This window comes from Strongylocentrotus purpuratus, unplaced genomic scaffold (assembly GCF_000002235.5).
Source record: "Strongylocentrotus purpuratus isolate Spur 01 unplaced genomic scaffold, Spur_5.0 spur5_scaffold_21, whole genome shotgun sequence".
Classification (NCBI taxonomy): Eukaryota; Metazoa; Echinodermata; class Echinoidea; order Camarodonta; family Strongylocentrotidae; genus Strongylocentrotus; species Strongylocentrotus purpuratus.
This window is the reverse complement of record NW_022145607.1, coordinates 15,410,495-15,426,950: the sequence shown is the minus strand read 5'-3', so window position 1 is coordinate 15,426,950 and position 16,456 is coordinate 15,410,495. Positions and strand designations below refer to the sequence as shown.

The 16,456-nt window shown below is 35.3% G+C and overlaps 1 protein-coding gene and 1 long non-coding RNA gene across 2 annotated transcripts in view; both read right to left on the bottom strand.

Moving 5' to 3' along the window:
• LOC105446225 (vacuolar protein sorting-associated protein 13A-like) overlaps positions 1 to 10,549 on the bottom strand; it is a 54,334-nt gene extending 43,785 nt beyond the window's left edge. Inside the window, exons 1-4 of the mRNA XM_030994174.1 lie at positions 10,402 to 10,549; positions 4,971 to 5,164; positions 1,530 to 1,573; positions 637 to 679 (exon numbers count right to left, since the gene is read on the bottom strand). Of these exons, the coding sequence (XP_030850034.1) occupies positions 637 to 679; positions 1,530 to 1,573; positions 4,971 to 5,070 (187 nt within the window). The 5' untranslated portion in view covers positions 5,071 to 5,164; positions 10,402 to 10,549. The remainder of the gene's footprint in view (positions 1 to 636; positions 680 to 1,529; positions 1,574 to 4,970; positions 5,165 to 10,401) is intronic.
• A 1,916-nt stretch (positions 10,550 to 12,465) lies between these two features.
• LOC100893449 lies at positions 12,466 to 16,200 on the bottom strand. Its single transcript, XR_143676.2, has 4 exons — positions 16,033 to 16,200; positions 14,308 to 14,378; positions 13,018 to 13,096; positions 12,466 to 12,655 (listed from the first exon to the last, which is right to left on the bottom strand). It is a non-coding gene; the product is annotated as a selenoprotein M (long non-coding RNA).
• Between the last annotated feature and the right edge of the window lie 256 nt (positions 16,201 to 16,456).

The following is a 16,456-nucleotide window of genomic DNA, read 5'->3' as shown; positions in this document are numbered from 1 at the left end:
GAATAACAAGCCATGCGTTTACCACATCATACGACTCAATCAACAAGTGATTGGTAAGCTATGCATGAACAAAGTAAAATCCATTTTTGGAATATGTTGTACATACACAAAACCTTTGATACCTGCAATTTTTATTTGGACATCAATATATTAAATCTTGTTTGCACTGCAGGGATTTGTTTAAATATATATGTTTATGTATTTACAACTTAGTCTGCTTGGGCAATCACAACATGAATCCTTCATGTTTGTTATCATTTTTGATGTGGCAACATTAAGCAAAATTTTCATCCATAGAATAACAGTGTTGTTTCCTATGCTTGGGATGGAGCCAACATCCAACTAATGAAAAAGTAAATACAACTTGCTTTATTAAAGGGCATACAACATGGACAACTGCACAAAAAAGGGCTAAGGCAAACGAATACATGTCTAGAATTCAACAAGTCAGCTACAAAAATTATTAGCATGCACAAGTGAGTAAGCTTTAATAATGTTAATATAAAATTAAAGTTTTATGGACAATCAAATTTTAAAATGATAAGTAAATAAGCCTCCCCCCCCCCCCATCCCCATTTATTTTATTTTATTTTATTTAGTAAAAGCAAATAAAACATATAATTCATGGCATCTCACCTATATGGCCAGCAACTACTTCTATGGGGAGATTCAGCTGAGCCTGTAAAGAAAAAACGAAAGGAAAAAAATGGCACAAGATCAGCTTGCGGCCAAACAGCCACTGAACATGTTTGAAGTGTTTCATTTACAGTACTTCAAAATTTAATAGATTTTCACAAACAGTCCAGTGAATCACAAACTCTGAAACACTGATTTATTTTCGACTATAGAGAAAAGCTTACCAAAATAGAAAGATTTTGTAATATCTTGTCAATTTAAATGTTCAATATTTACTAATATCTTGAACACAAACAGATTTACAAGTACATTGATTACAAATAGTTAATGATCTGTATAGTACATGTAATTCCTTTTTTTTCCCTCTTCTTCTTCTTCCACTAATGGGAGGATTAAAATTGGAATTGCTCTTGGCGAACATCTTGCATACATAACTATTGTGACTATTATCAAGGCATACAGTGTATTGGTAGGTAATACCATTAATCATTGTTATGACCAAACATTTGTGTATCTAGGCCTTCAGGGAAAATTTATTTTTGTCCGTTCACGAGCGACATGGAATTAAGAGATTATATTAGCACTTTATGCTAAAATCCCTTCCTAAGCCATAATCTAGGATCGGCTGTAAACAAGTCAGTACATGTAGGACAGAGTTTCACAAACTGATGGAGTATACATTTGTAACAAACTATACAATGTAGTGAATCAGGATTTTTTTTGTAAGCAAATCAAAAAAGCAAACATAACAAATATGGAAAGAAGATTTTGAAAAAACATCTTGTAAAGAAATACTACCATAGTATTTAGAAAACATGAAATTTACAGTGTACAAATGAAATGTTGTAGAAAATGGAAAAAACATCACAAAGAAATTCGTTTACAAAACATACCAATGCCTCTGGCTTTATCTCTAGGTCTGTCAGTTCTAAGCTACCTATAAAACAAAAGGGGTAGAATTGAGAAATAAACAATAATGATAATGATCATAATTAACAATCCCATGTAATTTTGTATGCATGAAAATAAAAGGCAATTAACTAAAAAAATAGTGGAAGTACACATTATCTGTAATAAAGACGTCACAATTCAAGTTCACTGTAGCTATTCAACAATCAACAAACAATTTACATTTACATGTGAATGCATTTCTGAATTCTGCTCCAGATTTCAATTTGGCTAGAGCAGCCAAATACCCAAACCTTTTTTCATTGTCTAAATAAACAGAAATCCCATGCGACACAACAATGTACAAATTATCCATTAATGTACTATGTTATAAACATACATGTACATGTGTTTGAATATGTGAACATAGTAGACATATAATTCTTAATGAGAGTCTCAAGGGAAGAAAATCCATTAGCCACTCAGTCAGACACACCTGCCTTTCATCTAAACACAAGAGGATGATACATATATTAGACTGATATATTATATCCTGCTCTAAGTATGAGGCTCAAGGCTACAGTATAGATAATATCTGGACAAGCTTTGTAATGCAATTGCATTTTGAGATAAACTATCTTGAAGTACATGTAATTATGAATGTATGAGTTGGTTTGTTTGACTGGCTATAATTGGTATCAACAAGCTAATAAAGACTACCAGTGGCTGAAATTGTGAATTTAGATTTGTCACATTCAGTGAAACAGTACAGACTTCACTTTACATGTACCGTACATGTGTATGATGCTGTGTGTTTATTCACATGATATGGACAATTCTCTTTCTTGGCTCAATACTCAGAGATTGTAAATTGTCTGCCAAAATTGTTTGGCAGAGATAACTTATTTCAAGTCTTGAAATTCAGTGTAAATTCCATTGCAAAGGCTACAGTACATGTACATGTGTTCACCATCATCATTTCCAAAGACAGAGTTTTAATACTCAAGTAATTCATCAAACTGATAATGTTAATGTTTCTCCTATGCCTGATTGAATAATGGTCCATGAAATAAATATTCTTTACATGTGTACATGACATGTAATATACATGTATGTCTCTCCTTTTTAGTTGAGAAGTGGGAGTGAGGCCTCACATTATTTATCCATGGAAACTTGATCAAGGTCAGTATTACAATACAAAGGGTTTAATATTCAGTTCATCTCTAAAGCAAGGGAATATCAATCAGTGAATTTATGTGCAGGTACATTCAATATTTAGGTACGTACATTAATGGATAATGAAACAAGGATGCTTTTAAAGGTCAATACATTTTGTGAATTTACAGGTATACTGTACATGTATGCTGTTTAAATTTAGAAATACATGCAAAATGTACAGGACTTGTATATATCATCCAAATTATAATTAGATGTACAGTACATGTACATGTACACTTGATCTCTATCTGAAGTAGATATTAACCTCTTTCACAATACATGTAATTTACCTGTAAATGTTCATGTACATGTACTGTGTACTGTACATGTAGGCCTGTGCATGTATAATTACAAATATGTGAGAATAAGTATTCAAGACATGTGTTATTAACACTAACATGTACATGATGTAGTTATTGTTTTACCTTAAGATGTGGTTTACAAAATAATTGTTTAACAATGTTTACTTGTAGATGTACAATGTATGTATAAACGTGACTGTGTACAGACAGTATAGTGTATGTGATCATAATATATACACAACACACACCCACACATATCCATACAAGACATGCAGTCAATGATGGCCCTAGATGAAGAGTGGAAGATACACAGGGTGACAACCAAGCAAGTGGTTGGTTGTGACTGGCTCATACTGGGGCCGATACAAAACCATAGAGCAACTCAATTGATGCTCAACAGCATATTGATTGCGTGTGTGCAGTCAAGACAAGATGACATACATGTACTGTACGCACTGGTGTTCAAGCAATACACTGAGTGGACTGGCCACAGTGCTAAGTGCATAACCATACAGGTGCACCTTCTGATATTCTAACATATGTTCGCATGCATACTGTACTTATTTGAAGCTTAAGTCTTGGAGCAATAAATGTACATGTATGATGTAAATGTGTACATGAATCTGTAGATTAGACATGTACTGTACTGTACTGATTTTTCTTTTTTAATTTCATCATCATGATTTTACTGGGGGGTAAATTTGTACATTTCTAGCCTATATATTTCTTTCCTTTTTTTTTTCTAAAACATCATTAATAGTCACAGTGCAAACGAGTAAAACAGCTGTTTTTCTTTTTCTTTTTTAAAAATTACAAACTGTATTTTTCTCTCGTCAAATTTCATATCTGTTATCAATTTAACATGTTTATGGTGCTACATGTACATGTATCTGAGGACATACTATATCTTAATGTCTCTGTCTCCTTCATTGTTTATTTCCTGTAGTATGTAAATGTACATGTACATTACATTTGTCAAGTAAAAACTTCAAAATACTAACATTTTATTCATTTACAACATAAGCTCCATGACTACACGTATGTCTTCTCATGTTTGAATATATAATAAATTACAATATACATGTACATGTAATTGGTACAATGTACTGTACATGTACCTGTACACAGCAAATTATTTAAAAATGTATTCTACACTGTAATATTCCTAAATTTAATTATGGTAATTACAAAGTTAATGGACTCTTTAATCAATAAAGAAGAAGCAAAGCCTTCTTCATGCATATTCATGTACTTGTATACAATGCTTCAATGCCGCAGATTAGTTACAAACCATTGCGGGTGAATACATGCAGCTGAGTTAGACATTATTTGATTTTAATTGCATGAGGATTAGCAAGGACACAGACAAGTTCTTGATCAATGGCACTGAATGATTACGGTAGATTGTCCCAGAATTTGAACAAAGTGGCTTGTTACCAAATGTGCTCATGGATGCATTTAATATAATTTATGCAATGAACATGAACTTTTACATTAGAAAGCCTGAGTAAAAATGTAACATGTCTCTCCATTTTGCATGTGAAATCTTTGTCTAACATACATGTACATGTACATGTAGCATACAAGCATATTCAGCATGATCCAAATTGTAGCAAATTATTTGTCTTATTTATTTATTTTTTGTTACACATTTTACATAATATATTTTTACAAGGGAATGCTTTCTAAACACTCTTTACCAACGATTTTGATGTTAGATATTAGATGTACCCATGTAGGCCTACTGTATTTTCATGACTTTCATTATTTTATAAAACAATGTACAAGTAGGTACATGTATAAAGTCTCTTGCCATTTCATTTTTTGAAGCATCAACAAAAAAATCAAGCCTCTGTATCATATTCTTACACTGTACATGTAAGTACATTATTGCAAACAGAAAGAAAAAAATAGGAAATCACTTACTGTCAAAGATGCCAAGTTCGAGATTATGACTGTCCAAGTTCCTGATGTACTTGCTCAGGTACTTGTTGAGCACACTGGATAGCAGGGATTCCAGAACCATGGTTGGGTTCAGATCTCACTCTAATGAACAACAAAGTCTGCTCCTAAAACTACTTGCAATAGATATCTGTGGCTGACTGTTGCCTGTCATTAGGCTAAAATAGAAAAAGAATGATAAGGAAAAGGGAAAAGTTAAGAAATAATATTTCACTATTATGTAAATGATACAGGTACTCATCTGGGCCCATTACACAAAACTTACCATTGATGGTAACTTTACTATCAATAGTAACTACCATGGAAACCTTGATTTTGATTGGCTGTTGAGCCCTGTTACCATGGTAATTGCCATTGATGGTAAAGTTACCATCAATAGTAAGTTTTATGCAACGGGCCCCTGGTGAAATTTGGTTATGAGCTATACATGTATTTCGTTTGACCAACTTTTTTAGTCTATAATTTACACAGACAAATACAGTGACGCTCTGACAATTTAATAAAACGTCATCCAGAGAGGCCCTGTACAGGTACATACAGTATGTTTATTTTTGTCTTTCCAAAACAAAGAGATTCAACAAAATGATCAATCTAAATTTACATGTACATGAATTTGTAAAGGATGTTATCAATATTGTATTTTACAGCATGAAATAAACATAGAAATTAGTGAGCAGCATAATTATAACAATGCCATTCCTGTTAATATTCAAAGTACAAAATATACATTTTCAAAGGCATAACAAATCAGAAAATGAAAAGAATTTTGCATTCTAAATAAATTTGACAGTTTAATTAATAATCATTGACATGAAGATGAAACAGTAGACAGCTGTCCAATAATCCTTGTTCATTTCCTGTCAGACCAACCAATGCGTTAAACCTTTAATACCCCCTTGAAACACGCCCATATTTGGTATCTGGTATGCGGTAGTTGACTCTTTTACAGCTGAAATCCGTAAGTTTTTACCCCAACAGGTGATTTAAAAAAAAATTAAAAATCTTAAAGGGGAAGTCCACCCTGAAATTAAGTTAGTTTTAATAGGAGTAGAAAAATGAGAGAAACAAGTCAGTGAAAGTTTGAGCAAATTCCGATTAAAAATAAGGAAGTTAGGATTTATGAAGTTGTGATCAATCAAACACAAATTGGCAACTCTATGACGTATCATGCGAGCTCAACTTCCATTTGCTCAGTACTAAAAAAATCTAAAATTTTCATTTTCCCTCAAGAAAAATTTCAACCATAGATGCACCCTAAATATAATAATTGCAAATATGTTTCTATACTCCCCCTGCAAGGAACAAATATATTCCGTCATCAATAACGAAGAAAACATGATTTTATGGAATATTATGCACAAAGCAAATGAAGGAGAGCTCGTATAATAAGTCACAGAGTTGCCAATTTGTATTTGATTGATCACAACTTCAATAATTCATAACTTTCTTATTTTTATTCAGAATTTGCTCAAACTTTCACTCACCTGATTTTCTTATTATTCTGCCTCTATCGAAACAAACTTATTTAGGGGGTGGACTTTCCCTTTATTGTGACATGCTGACCTTTTTAATACGAGAGTTGTTGATATTTAGTTCTGCTGCTGAAACCCAAATACTGTTACACGCAAAGTACATGCATGTACAGAGGTGTTTTTCGTATTGCCAATTTGATTAAGTGTACTATTAATTCACTGAATTTAGGGAACTTCCTGCCGTCGCACCTTTTTTACACTAATTGCTATTATCGTATCAAAACGGGTGATGACAAATTCATTTTAGGTTTTGGTTACATCAACCTTTCTCTATCTTCTATTCTACAAGTAAATGTATGTACATTTGTATTGAGTAGTTCATTAATCCTCATCCTACTCGGTTGTCTTTGTGAACAGTCATTATTTGAGACATCCCATGGGTTTTATGATTCCGTTCATGATTAGGCCATTTTTTAGGTAAACTTCCTGTACTTTATAAGAATATTGATGAATTTGGTATCAGTTTGTAGAAGAAAAAAAGTGTTCTACGAGAAAATTACGATTATTTTGTTTGGTCCGTTTGTTTGTTTTTCCTTTTTTTTTTCTCTTTGAAAAGTCAAAGTTGGGGGTGGGGCTTATGTGGCACTGCGGCCTTATCGCCGGCAAATACGGTACATGTATAATGTACATGTACATTTAAGTTAACTGAATACATTTATTTAAAATAATTTTGTGCATTAATGTTGGGACAGTGCACTTGAAATTGCTTTATCACTCTAGTCACTTGTTTATTGTACCATTGATGCATGGCATGACTACATGCATATTATGTATTTAGCACTTCCTCAGGCAATGTGTCTAGCATAGCACCATCTATTGCTGTGCACTTGATACACACTCAGAAGTCAACATGATTTTGTTGTGTTGTGAGGATCAAGGATCCCCTTTTTGCCAGCGCATCATTGGGATTTGAGCAATACATGTAGTATTGTCATAAAGGCAGGCTAAGAGGTTTGATAGTTTTTTTTTGTATATTTAGTGTATTTTTATGAAAAGTGAGTTTGTAATTTATGTAAAGCCATAATGCAGATGAACAACAATAGTAACTGAGGTTATTTTAATAGGTTTAAAAATCATAACACAATGTACATTATGAGTTTCTCCAAGAGACTGTATTTTTGCTATGAATTTGATGATGCTTTGATGTACTTGTATTTTTTATCCTTTATTTGTGTCATTATTCCACGGTTTTCACGGAATGGAATGGTATGAAGTATAATGAAGCAAGATTTCTCCAATCATTAAAGCTACAAATTCCCATAGAAACCTTTGTCCAGATCCAGAAAGTTATTATTACATGTACATGTATATGATTATAAAAATATTTCTTGTGTGCATTACTTAAATCTCTCCAAGAATACTCCTTTTGTTATAACCAATTTACGTTTTAATTATCACAAGAAGCCGCCTTGACATCAGGACAAATTTCTGTAGCCAGAGAGTTGTAAGCAAATGGAACAAGCTGCCGCAAACTGCCATTGATGCTCCCACTCTCCTCAGCTTCAAACACAACTATCCAACCTGGGTTTTTAAATAGGTCCCATGGGACCCCCTTAACCCTGCCACACCACACTATCTACTGGATCTACATGTACATGTACATCACCATGATGACGAGGTGTGGCCTTCAAGGTACTGTATATTCAAGGTATATAATGGTTACAACTTTATTGAAAACAATTTCATTTACATTATATTCTTGTGTCCCATTATATTAGCTTAGGGGTGATTAGACTTGCACATGTATGAATCTTGTATTAACTCTCCTGTGCATCCCTGACCTTCACTATTATTCAGTCATCATTTTTATCTTGCCATACTGTATATTGGTTCACCCTAGACAGAAATAACCGTCTGATTTGGTCATTTCTTTTATAAAACTGACATTTGTTGACATTCCCAAATACAGACGGCAATCCAGGGATCTCGTACCGTGGGGTGGCTAGAGCCACCGATGTACATCTTTTCGTTCAAAACATTTTCTCCCTGATTTTCTTTATTTAGATCTTATTTTCTGATTTCTAAATCAGATGTAAATTAGGTCGGTATATATACCTCCTAATTACAGTTTTCAAAATTTGCTAACCTACTATAGAATGTGAAATTTATGGACTTACTTATTATGAGTTATCCAATTTTATCTCAGAACCGCGTACGTTCATGCATTCAAACTATTACCCAGGGGCCGATATATTTCCAGTTCAACCTACCAAAACATAGCCAATGGCCAATCAGAGCACTCGTTTCGTTGGAGTTCATTGGTCAAGCCGAGCTGACTCGTACATAGCTACGGTAGCTATTAGACGTTCGAAAAGAAAAAATGAATATTCATCAACTAAAACCAAGACGGATAATGTTGCCGACGAGACTTTCTCGGATTAATCATTAATTTAGGATCTAAATGAGCAAGCTATCGTAAGTCAAATAAGCTATATATATGTTATTTTTAATTTTTATTATAATTGCAGCAGTTATGAGGATGTAAAGAGTGAAAATCTCGTAGCGTATCTCATTCATCGCGGTCTGGTCAAACCGAACCAGTTGTTCCGTACAGTCCCGTACAGTCCCGATAGGCCATACTTCAGTCTCTATAATCAGAGGTCTAGTGGAGCCAGACGTAGTATCAGTGGAACAACCAACGATTAGAGAGACTGAAACAACCTAACAGAAGTAGATCTATCGACTCTACTCAAAATAGAGATGTCAGCTCTGAGAGCAGTGAGATGCCCTGCATGCATGTAAAGTGTAGTGTTTTTATTTATTTGCCTGCACAGCAGACCTCCCTTTCCATGGCATTTATACAAATGCAATGAATTATCATGAATTATTATGTGATTATCTTCATCACCATGAAGCGGCACTTAACTGGAAGAAGAATTACATTCACTTGAAAAGGAAGAGAGATTGGAATAATCCAGACAGTAGAAACACCAAGATTGATGGGTCATGGGTGAACCTAGATATGACAATGAATGTACCTACATGCAATTAAATAGATTCTGACCCCCATATCCCTTTGAAAGGGGCGTAGGGGGAAATATTGTAAAAATTTGAATTATCACAACTTTCGGGCCGAAATTGTAAGGGCCGGGGTGGTAAGGGATTTTGGAGGAAAAAATTATATTTTTTGTTTAGGCTAGTTTTCCCACAATGAATGTACCTACATGCCATTAGATGGATCCTGACCCCCATATCCCTTTGAAAAGGGCGTAGGGGCAAATATTGTGATAATTTGAATTAACACCAATTTCAGGCCGAAATGGTAAGGGCCGGGGTGGTTCAGCATTTTGGAGGAAAATATTATATTTTTTTAATAGGCTAGTATCTCACAATGAATGGACCTACATGCAATTAAATGGATTCTGACCCCCATATGTTCAGTTAATTGATTTGTACGCTCTCACTAGACTAGCTGTTTATTTTGACCAAGTTTGCTTCTTGTTTATAAAGATAGGGGTCTATGGGGCATTGCAAGAAAGTTACGGTTGATTGCAAGTTGCGATTGATTGCAACTTTCTTGCAACGCCCCAGTCCAGTGTGATATGATTATTATGAACACAATAGTATGAGTATGACTCTGTATGAGAATTGAATTGTTTATTGTCCATAAAAAATCAAAATTCGTTGTTCACTGGTACAGGTGTGTTTTAATACAAGTCTGGCAGAACACCGACTTACCCGCACAATGCACACACATATGCATGTCACAATAACACACAGAACGTCACAACATACGGTACAAACACATTCATCCAGGCCAGGCCCAGGCCAGGGACGGCGCCTTGTTATCTGCTGTCACTCCGCTGGTACAATCTGGTTGTTTTTCTACCCTGTAATGCTTATTCATTCAACCTCATACTCACCATGTATGCAATTTTGATGAATTTTCGTGAACATCATTGAACTTGAGGTAAATTCCAGGTGTATGACAGGTAAAAACAATAGAAATTACGACGCTCCTTGCCTGGTTGTCTCAGACGAAACGGGAATCCCCAATTTGTGCAGCGCAGATATCTCAATTTAATATGTGTGTGTGCAGTGCAGTGCTAGTAGTATGAACGTGTGGGTGTGTGCATGTACTTTTGTATTATGTGTGTCTTTGTGTTGTTTCTTTCTTTCTTTTTCTATTACTTGTATGTAAACAATTATTATTTCTCTTATTTCGCGTTACATCTCCGCCCCTTTCTAGATCACCTACAATAGTAGCGTTTTGGTGGGGGAGGGGGGGGGGGGGAAGCTACTCAGATCAGACGGGGGTGTGCCGCTCTTGAAGCCTCGAAACCCATACCCATTTGGTCATTATTTTGGGGGATTCTCGAAATAACAGCAAATTTTTCACATTTTTCGGGTCCAAATTTTTTGAAAATTAAAAAAAAAACGGACCCATGTATAGGTATATTTTTGGTAAAAATGGGACCCATGCTAAGGTTTTTTTGTGAAAAAGTGACCCATTATAGAGCGGCACATCCTGTGAGTAACCCCCCCCCCCCCCCCCCCCGGGCCCTCTTGTTCTCCTCCTTCTCTCGAGTTCTTCTCTTATTTCTGCAGCTAGTCTGTATAACTCCTCCTCCTCCTTATTACTTTCTCTTCTCCTTCTAGTTCTTTTTTCTCTCACTCTTGTCTCTGCAGTATACTCCCCTTATATATTTTTAATGGACACTCGAAAGTTTTGGAAAGATCTCTAACTGTGCCTATTTCTACCGACGTGTAGGCCTACCCCCCCCCCCCCCCCCCCGACCGTTCCACAATGATTCCGTTAGGGCTCTGAGCTGTGAGTGGAACATTTCTCAGTCCGTATCAACACTCATAACTCTATGCAAACACACATGCGAACTACTAGAAATTAGTACGAATTCCACATAGATTTCATGATATTTCTTTTCTTTATTTCATTCAAATCAGTGAAAACTTGATTTTTGAAACATATTCACGCCATGCCAAGCGTATCATCAACCTGCTACAACTTATTTGTTAAGCTGAAGTAGTAGGCGTCATAAAGGCAATATAATGCATATGTTACAAAATCACAGAGTTTCATCACTGTACGTGCAGTGCACAAAGTAACAAGCGACTTAGATCTTTAACTAAAACTATAACTTGATATATAAGTAAAAAGAAAAAAAATAGTCTAAGTTGAATTTCTAATTCGTATTTTGGTCGAATTCGAAATTTAAACCTTTTAGCAAATCGATCGTTGCATTATAACTCACATAAGATTGTGTTATAACAGTGAGTATACTAAAAGATTGAAAAATAAAAGTTTTCTTAATATTAAGTTGTAATTTAAAGCCGGTTCCTTTTGAATGAATCACCGGCTTTCCACATACTATAATACCCATTTAGATTATAATTATATATATATATATACGAAGATATCAGGGTAGCTATTTCAAAAGTACTTACGATCGTGTTATGATTTTTTTTTTCCCCTGTAAACTTTGTATGTATGTGAGCGAAACAAAATATACATGACATACAGATGAGATGAAATGAAATTAATAAGAATTGCACTGTGGCTATATCAACCAGAGCTTAATACTATGATACTGCATTTTTTTATTAAATAAAAACAAATAGGGCTAAAACAAATGTATGTCTTTCATAGAATGATATTTTGTTCTTAAAGACCGTCACCACTACTGGGCCAGAAGGGATTAGACCACGCAGAGAGCCATCGAGGTCACTGTGACAGGTGGCTATCTCATTAACTCAGCTATCATTTAACATAAGAAAAAGAGGATCATGGGGGACCAACAGGCACCGATTGGGGAAGTTTTCTATATAGAGGGAGCAAGTAGCTACAAGTATGGCAGTGTGCCTTTAAATACGACTATAACTAGCGACCCATTATTATGTATAATTAGAAAGTAATAAATGTAAAAACGTGAGACAAGATAGAGAGAGGGGGATTGAGAGAGAGGGAGAGAGAGAGAGAGAGAGAAAGAAAGCAACATGAATTATTGGACGTAGAGGGGGTTATTGCATTTTAAATTGCAGTACAACATCGTCGTTTTACAGTTCTTCTCTATTTTCCTTCTCCGTCTCTGACCTCGCAAAGCCGTTCTCGACCATCAAATCATTTATCTGACCTCTGTTCATCTCGGAGAGGTCAATTCGCTATTAGAAAGAAGAAAGAAAAAAGACATTTACAAAAAAATAAGAAAAATCATTTGGCTATATTTTGTGTGGTGCCAATTAAAAATGTCAGAAATAAAATCCCAGTCTGGGTAAAAATCCCAGGGGTAAAAAAGTCAGAGGTAAACAAAAAAAAACAATGTCAGAGGTCTGAGGATGGTGGTCAATTAGAGGGATATTCGTACTGTCTCTTGTCTGAATCTTTAAATTGAATTAGACAATTGCTTATATCGTTACAAAGATGTAGGGGAAGAATAATGCATAGTATTGCAAGGAAAAGAAACGAATATTAAAAGGTCTGGCCATCGAATAAAAAATCAATAAAAAAGCGTTGCCATGGATACCTGGTCAATGTTTCCTTCTGAATCCAGGATGAGTAGGTCTGGATTGGCACCCCCCATAAACCTTAAATCTACTTCATGGCTGCAGATGACTACGTTAAGGAGCATAGTATAATGTTAATCATATGATGATAATAATAATTATAATAATAACAATAAGGCCTGAAAAGAAAGATGTTGTGTTGCCCTTCAGGTGCCAGCACCTGGGTCGGTCGGTCGATTTTCTTTCTTTTTTCCTCTTTGGGCTCATATTTTTCAGTTTTGAATACATAATTTTTGATGGATTAAACATTTTTTCTCTAAAAAACTGTTTAAAAATGTTTAGATTTTTGGGTCGGTCGCAAAGGGCAATACAACAAATTTTGTTTAAAGGCCTTATGATGATAACAATAATAAATAGTAATGATGTTAATAATAATAACAACAAAATTTCCATCACGGACGGTGCTCAAGACGGTCCATTAATTTGTTAATACCTAGGTGGAGAGTTGCAAATTTAGATTTATATATTCCCAAAGGACACCGGGGTTCGAACCCACGACATTCGCATCTTCAGTCAATCGGCAAGGGTTTAACCGGCACTTGCCTATATAGACACATCTACGACGTGGTCTATAATCAAACGAGAATTAGTTTTATTCCGACCCCATCAACCCCCACCCAAGCATGACTTTTTTGGCATGTAGCCTCCTGCCGGCTAATTATTTCTGTATTTTTTTTAAAGTACCCCAAAAGTGCCCCTTTTTACATAGGAAAAGTGCATGTACCCATTTTCCTTTGTAAGAAGTGCCCCTTTTCCTTCTAAACGTGCCCCTTTCATCCCTAATAAGTGCCCACTTTATTTTGGCATGTGCCCCTTTTCCAATATACTTCTGATAAGTGCCCCTTTTCCTCTTTTTTGTATATAAGAGCCCCTTCACCTTTTCACAAATGCTCCATTTCCGATTGGTGATAAGTACCACTAATATTGAAATGGACCTTGAAAATGTAATCACAATTATGTAGATACATAATATATAATGTATTTTTTTTATTTTTACAAAACCATATACAACGTACAAGCAAGCGTGACTAGTATGACTACTACGTCACAACATTATTGTATAAAGAAACAAAACAAAATCAAAAACTTATAAGAGTCTGGATCTTGTTCTTGAATTATTGTCGATAATATAACTATAACTTACACCATTCCCTATACCGATGCTAGGAATAATTTTGAAATAAGGTTAACAAAAATAAAGAAAAATATGGTTTTGAAAAGTTTTGAAAAGACTCTGACGGAAAGGATACTAATAGGGAAGGTCTTCAAAGATGAAAGCCTTCACCGCAGGGAGCGAGTTCAACCTTCATCCACGGCAGCTCTGTATTTTATAGGGAGGAGGCATAACAAGGAAAGAGAAAGGGTGGAGAGATACATAGGGAGAGAGAGAGAGAGAGAGATAGGGAGAGAGAGAGAGGGAGAGGGGGAAGGAGAGAGAGAGAGAGAGGGAGAGAGAGAGAGAGAGAGAGAGAGAGAGAGAGTGAGAGAGATAGGGGCGAGAGAGAGAAGATAACAAAATGATAGTGAGGGAAAAGAGAAAGGGGAGAGGAGAGGGGAATTTAAGGGAGGAAGATAGAGAAAAGGAAGATAGAGAGAAAAGAAAGAGGGAGTGATAAGGAGGGGGAAGAGAGAGAGGAAAGAATGGATAAAGAAAGAAATAGAGAGAGAGAGAGAGAGAGAGAGAGAGAGAGAGAGAGTGGAATGATGAAATAGGGGTTCGTTAATAATTAATAATAAATAATTATGAGAAGCATAAACATATTCTGTTCGGGCCAAAACAACTGTTCTGTATTTGATCCTCTTTTAAAAGCTCTTTGTTGTATAGTGAGCGTAAATATAATCCTATTTTCCCTTTCCCATCTCAAGTATTGACCAATTAAAATATAGGTTTTACAAATCAATACACAGTGGACTTCTGATTAAACTCTGAATATCATTTCAAAAGAGAAAACATCCACGTGTACATCCATCTTCCCAATCAGTTTACAGTAGCACAATACGCCATGACCTTGTCGGTGAAATACTATTGTGTTTGTTTTCCTCGCATACAGCAGACGGCGTGCGTCCCTCAAAATCCCAGATGTTCCAAAACAATGTGGTTAACAATAGATATATATCTGTATAGAATTATAACGTATGCTAATTCATAAAATGGAAACAAGTATATTCAGAATAATGGTACGAAATTTTTTATTTATGAATTAATTTCGTCTGCATTGGAGCCAAGAGATTTATGCTCTTCAAAAATGTTAAAGTCATAATGGATACATTGCATGATTTATTATTGTTTTATTATGATCAAAGGGAATAAAATAAATTCAATTTCCGATGAAATTAAAGAAAGACCATACTTCTAGCTCAAAACAAGCACACAATAAAAATTATGGGGTAGGGGTATTATGAGTGATGATCAACAGCATTTGTATGTCGTCATTAACTGTTGAAAACATTCAAAGGCGCCCGCTCCTCCAATAGTCATGGACTACACATTAAATTTGCTTGAAAATGTGGATTTTGAGGCCTGCCTAGCTTGTCGGTGTTGCGAGGAATACAGGAGGGAGGGAATTACATGAGGCTTCAAGCAACTGAAGAGGAGGCACTATCACCATACATTCATACGTACATACATCCGATTAGCACTTTTAAATATTATATGGCTGAAATCATTACACCGTTTTTGCTATATCGTTCTTGTCAAGGGCATTATGATCATTTTAGACATACTATTATAATCATTAAAAAGAATGACAGTTTACTATTGAACATCAAAAGAGCAGAGAGTGAAAGATACTGTTCATAATTGTTAATACCGTGGTGTATATATTCAGTATAGTATCAGTAGTTACCTCAGATGACAGGAAAATTCGTATTTCAATATTTACTTAGGACCCGCCTACGCCCCCCCCCCCCCACCACGCAGGCAGTAGTGCATCCAGAAATATGGAAGAAAAGAAACAGAACAAAAAGACACATACCTCCACTCTGGCAAGAAATTTTGTATTTTCAGAGTCTTCTGCCTCAGTCACAACAATGGTTGTCCCAGGCCAGCTAACAAATAGCCCGAGCACGATTAAGGCGAAAATCTGAAAGTTCATCATCTTGGAGAAGGTATAACCATTCACAGTACCTCTGTAACACGAACTGGAAACGAATTTGTGTACTGGTGATCTTTTTAGTCCCCACCGGCCAAAACTACCTATCACCATATTCCACGTGTTTAAAAAAAAAAAAAAAAAAAAAAAAAAAAAAAAAAAAAAAAATCAATATTATTATGATTGGTAGATCTAAAGAGAGAGAGAGAGAGAGAGAGAGAGAGAGAGAGAGAGAGAGAGAGAGCATGGTCACAGGAGGGAGAGGGAGAATGAGAGAAAGAGCGAAAGAGAATCATCAGTACTGACT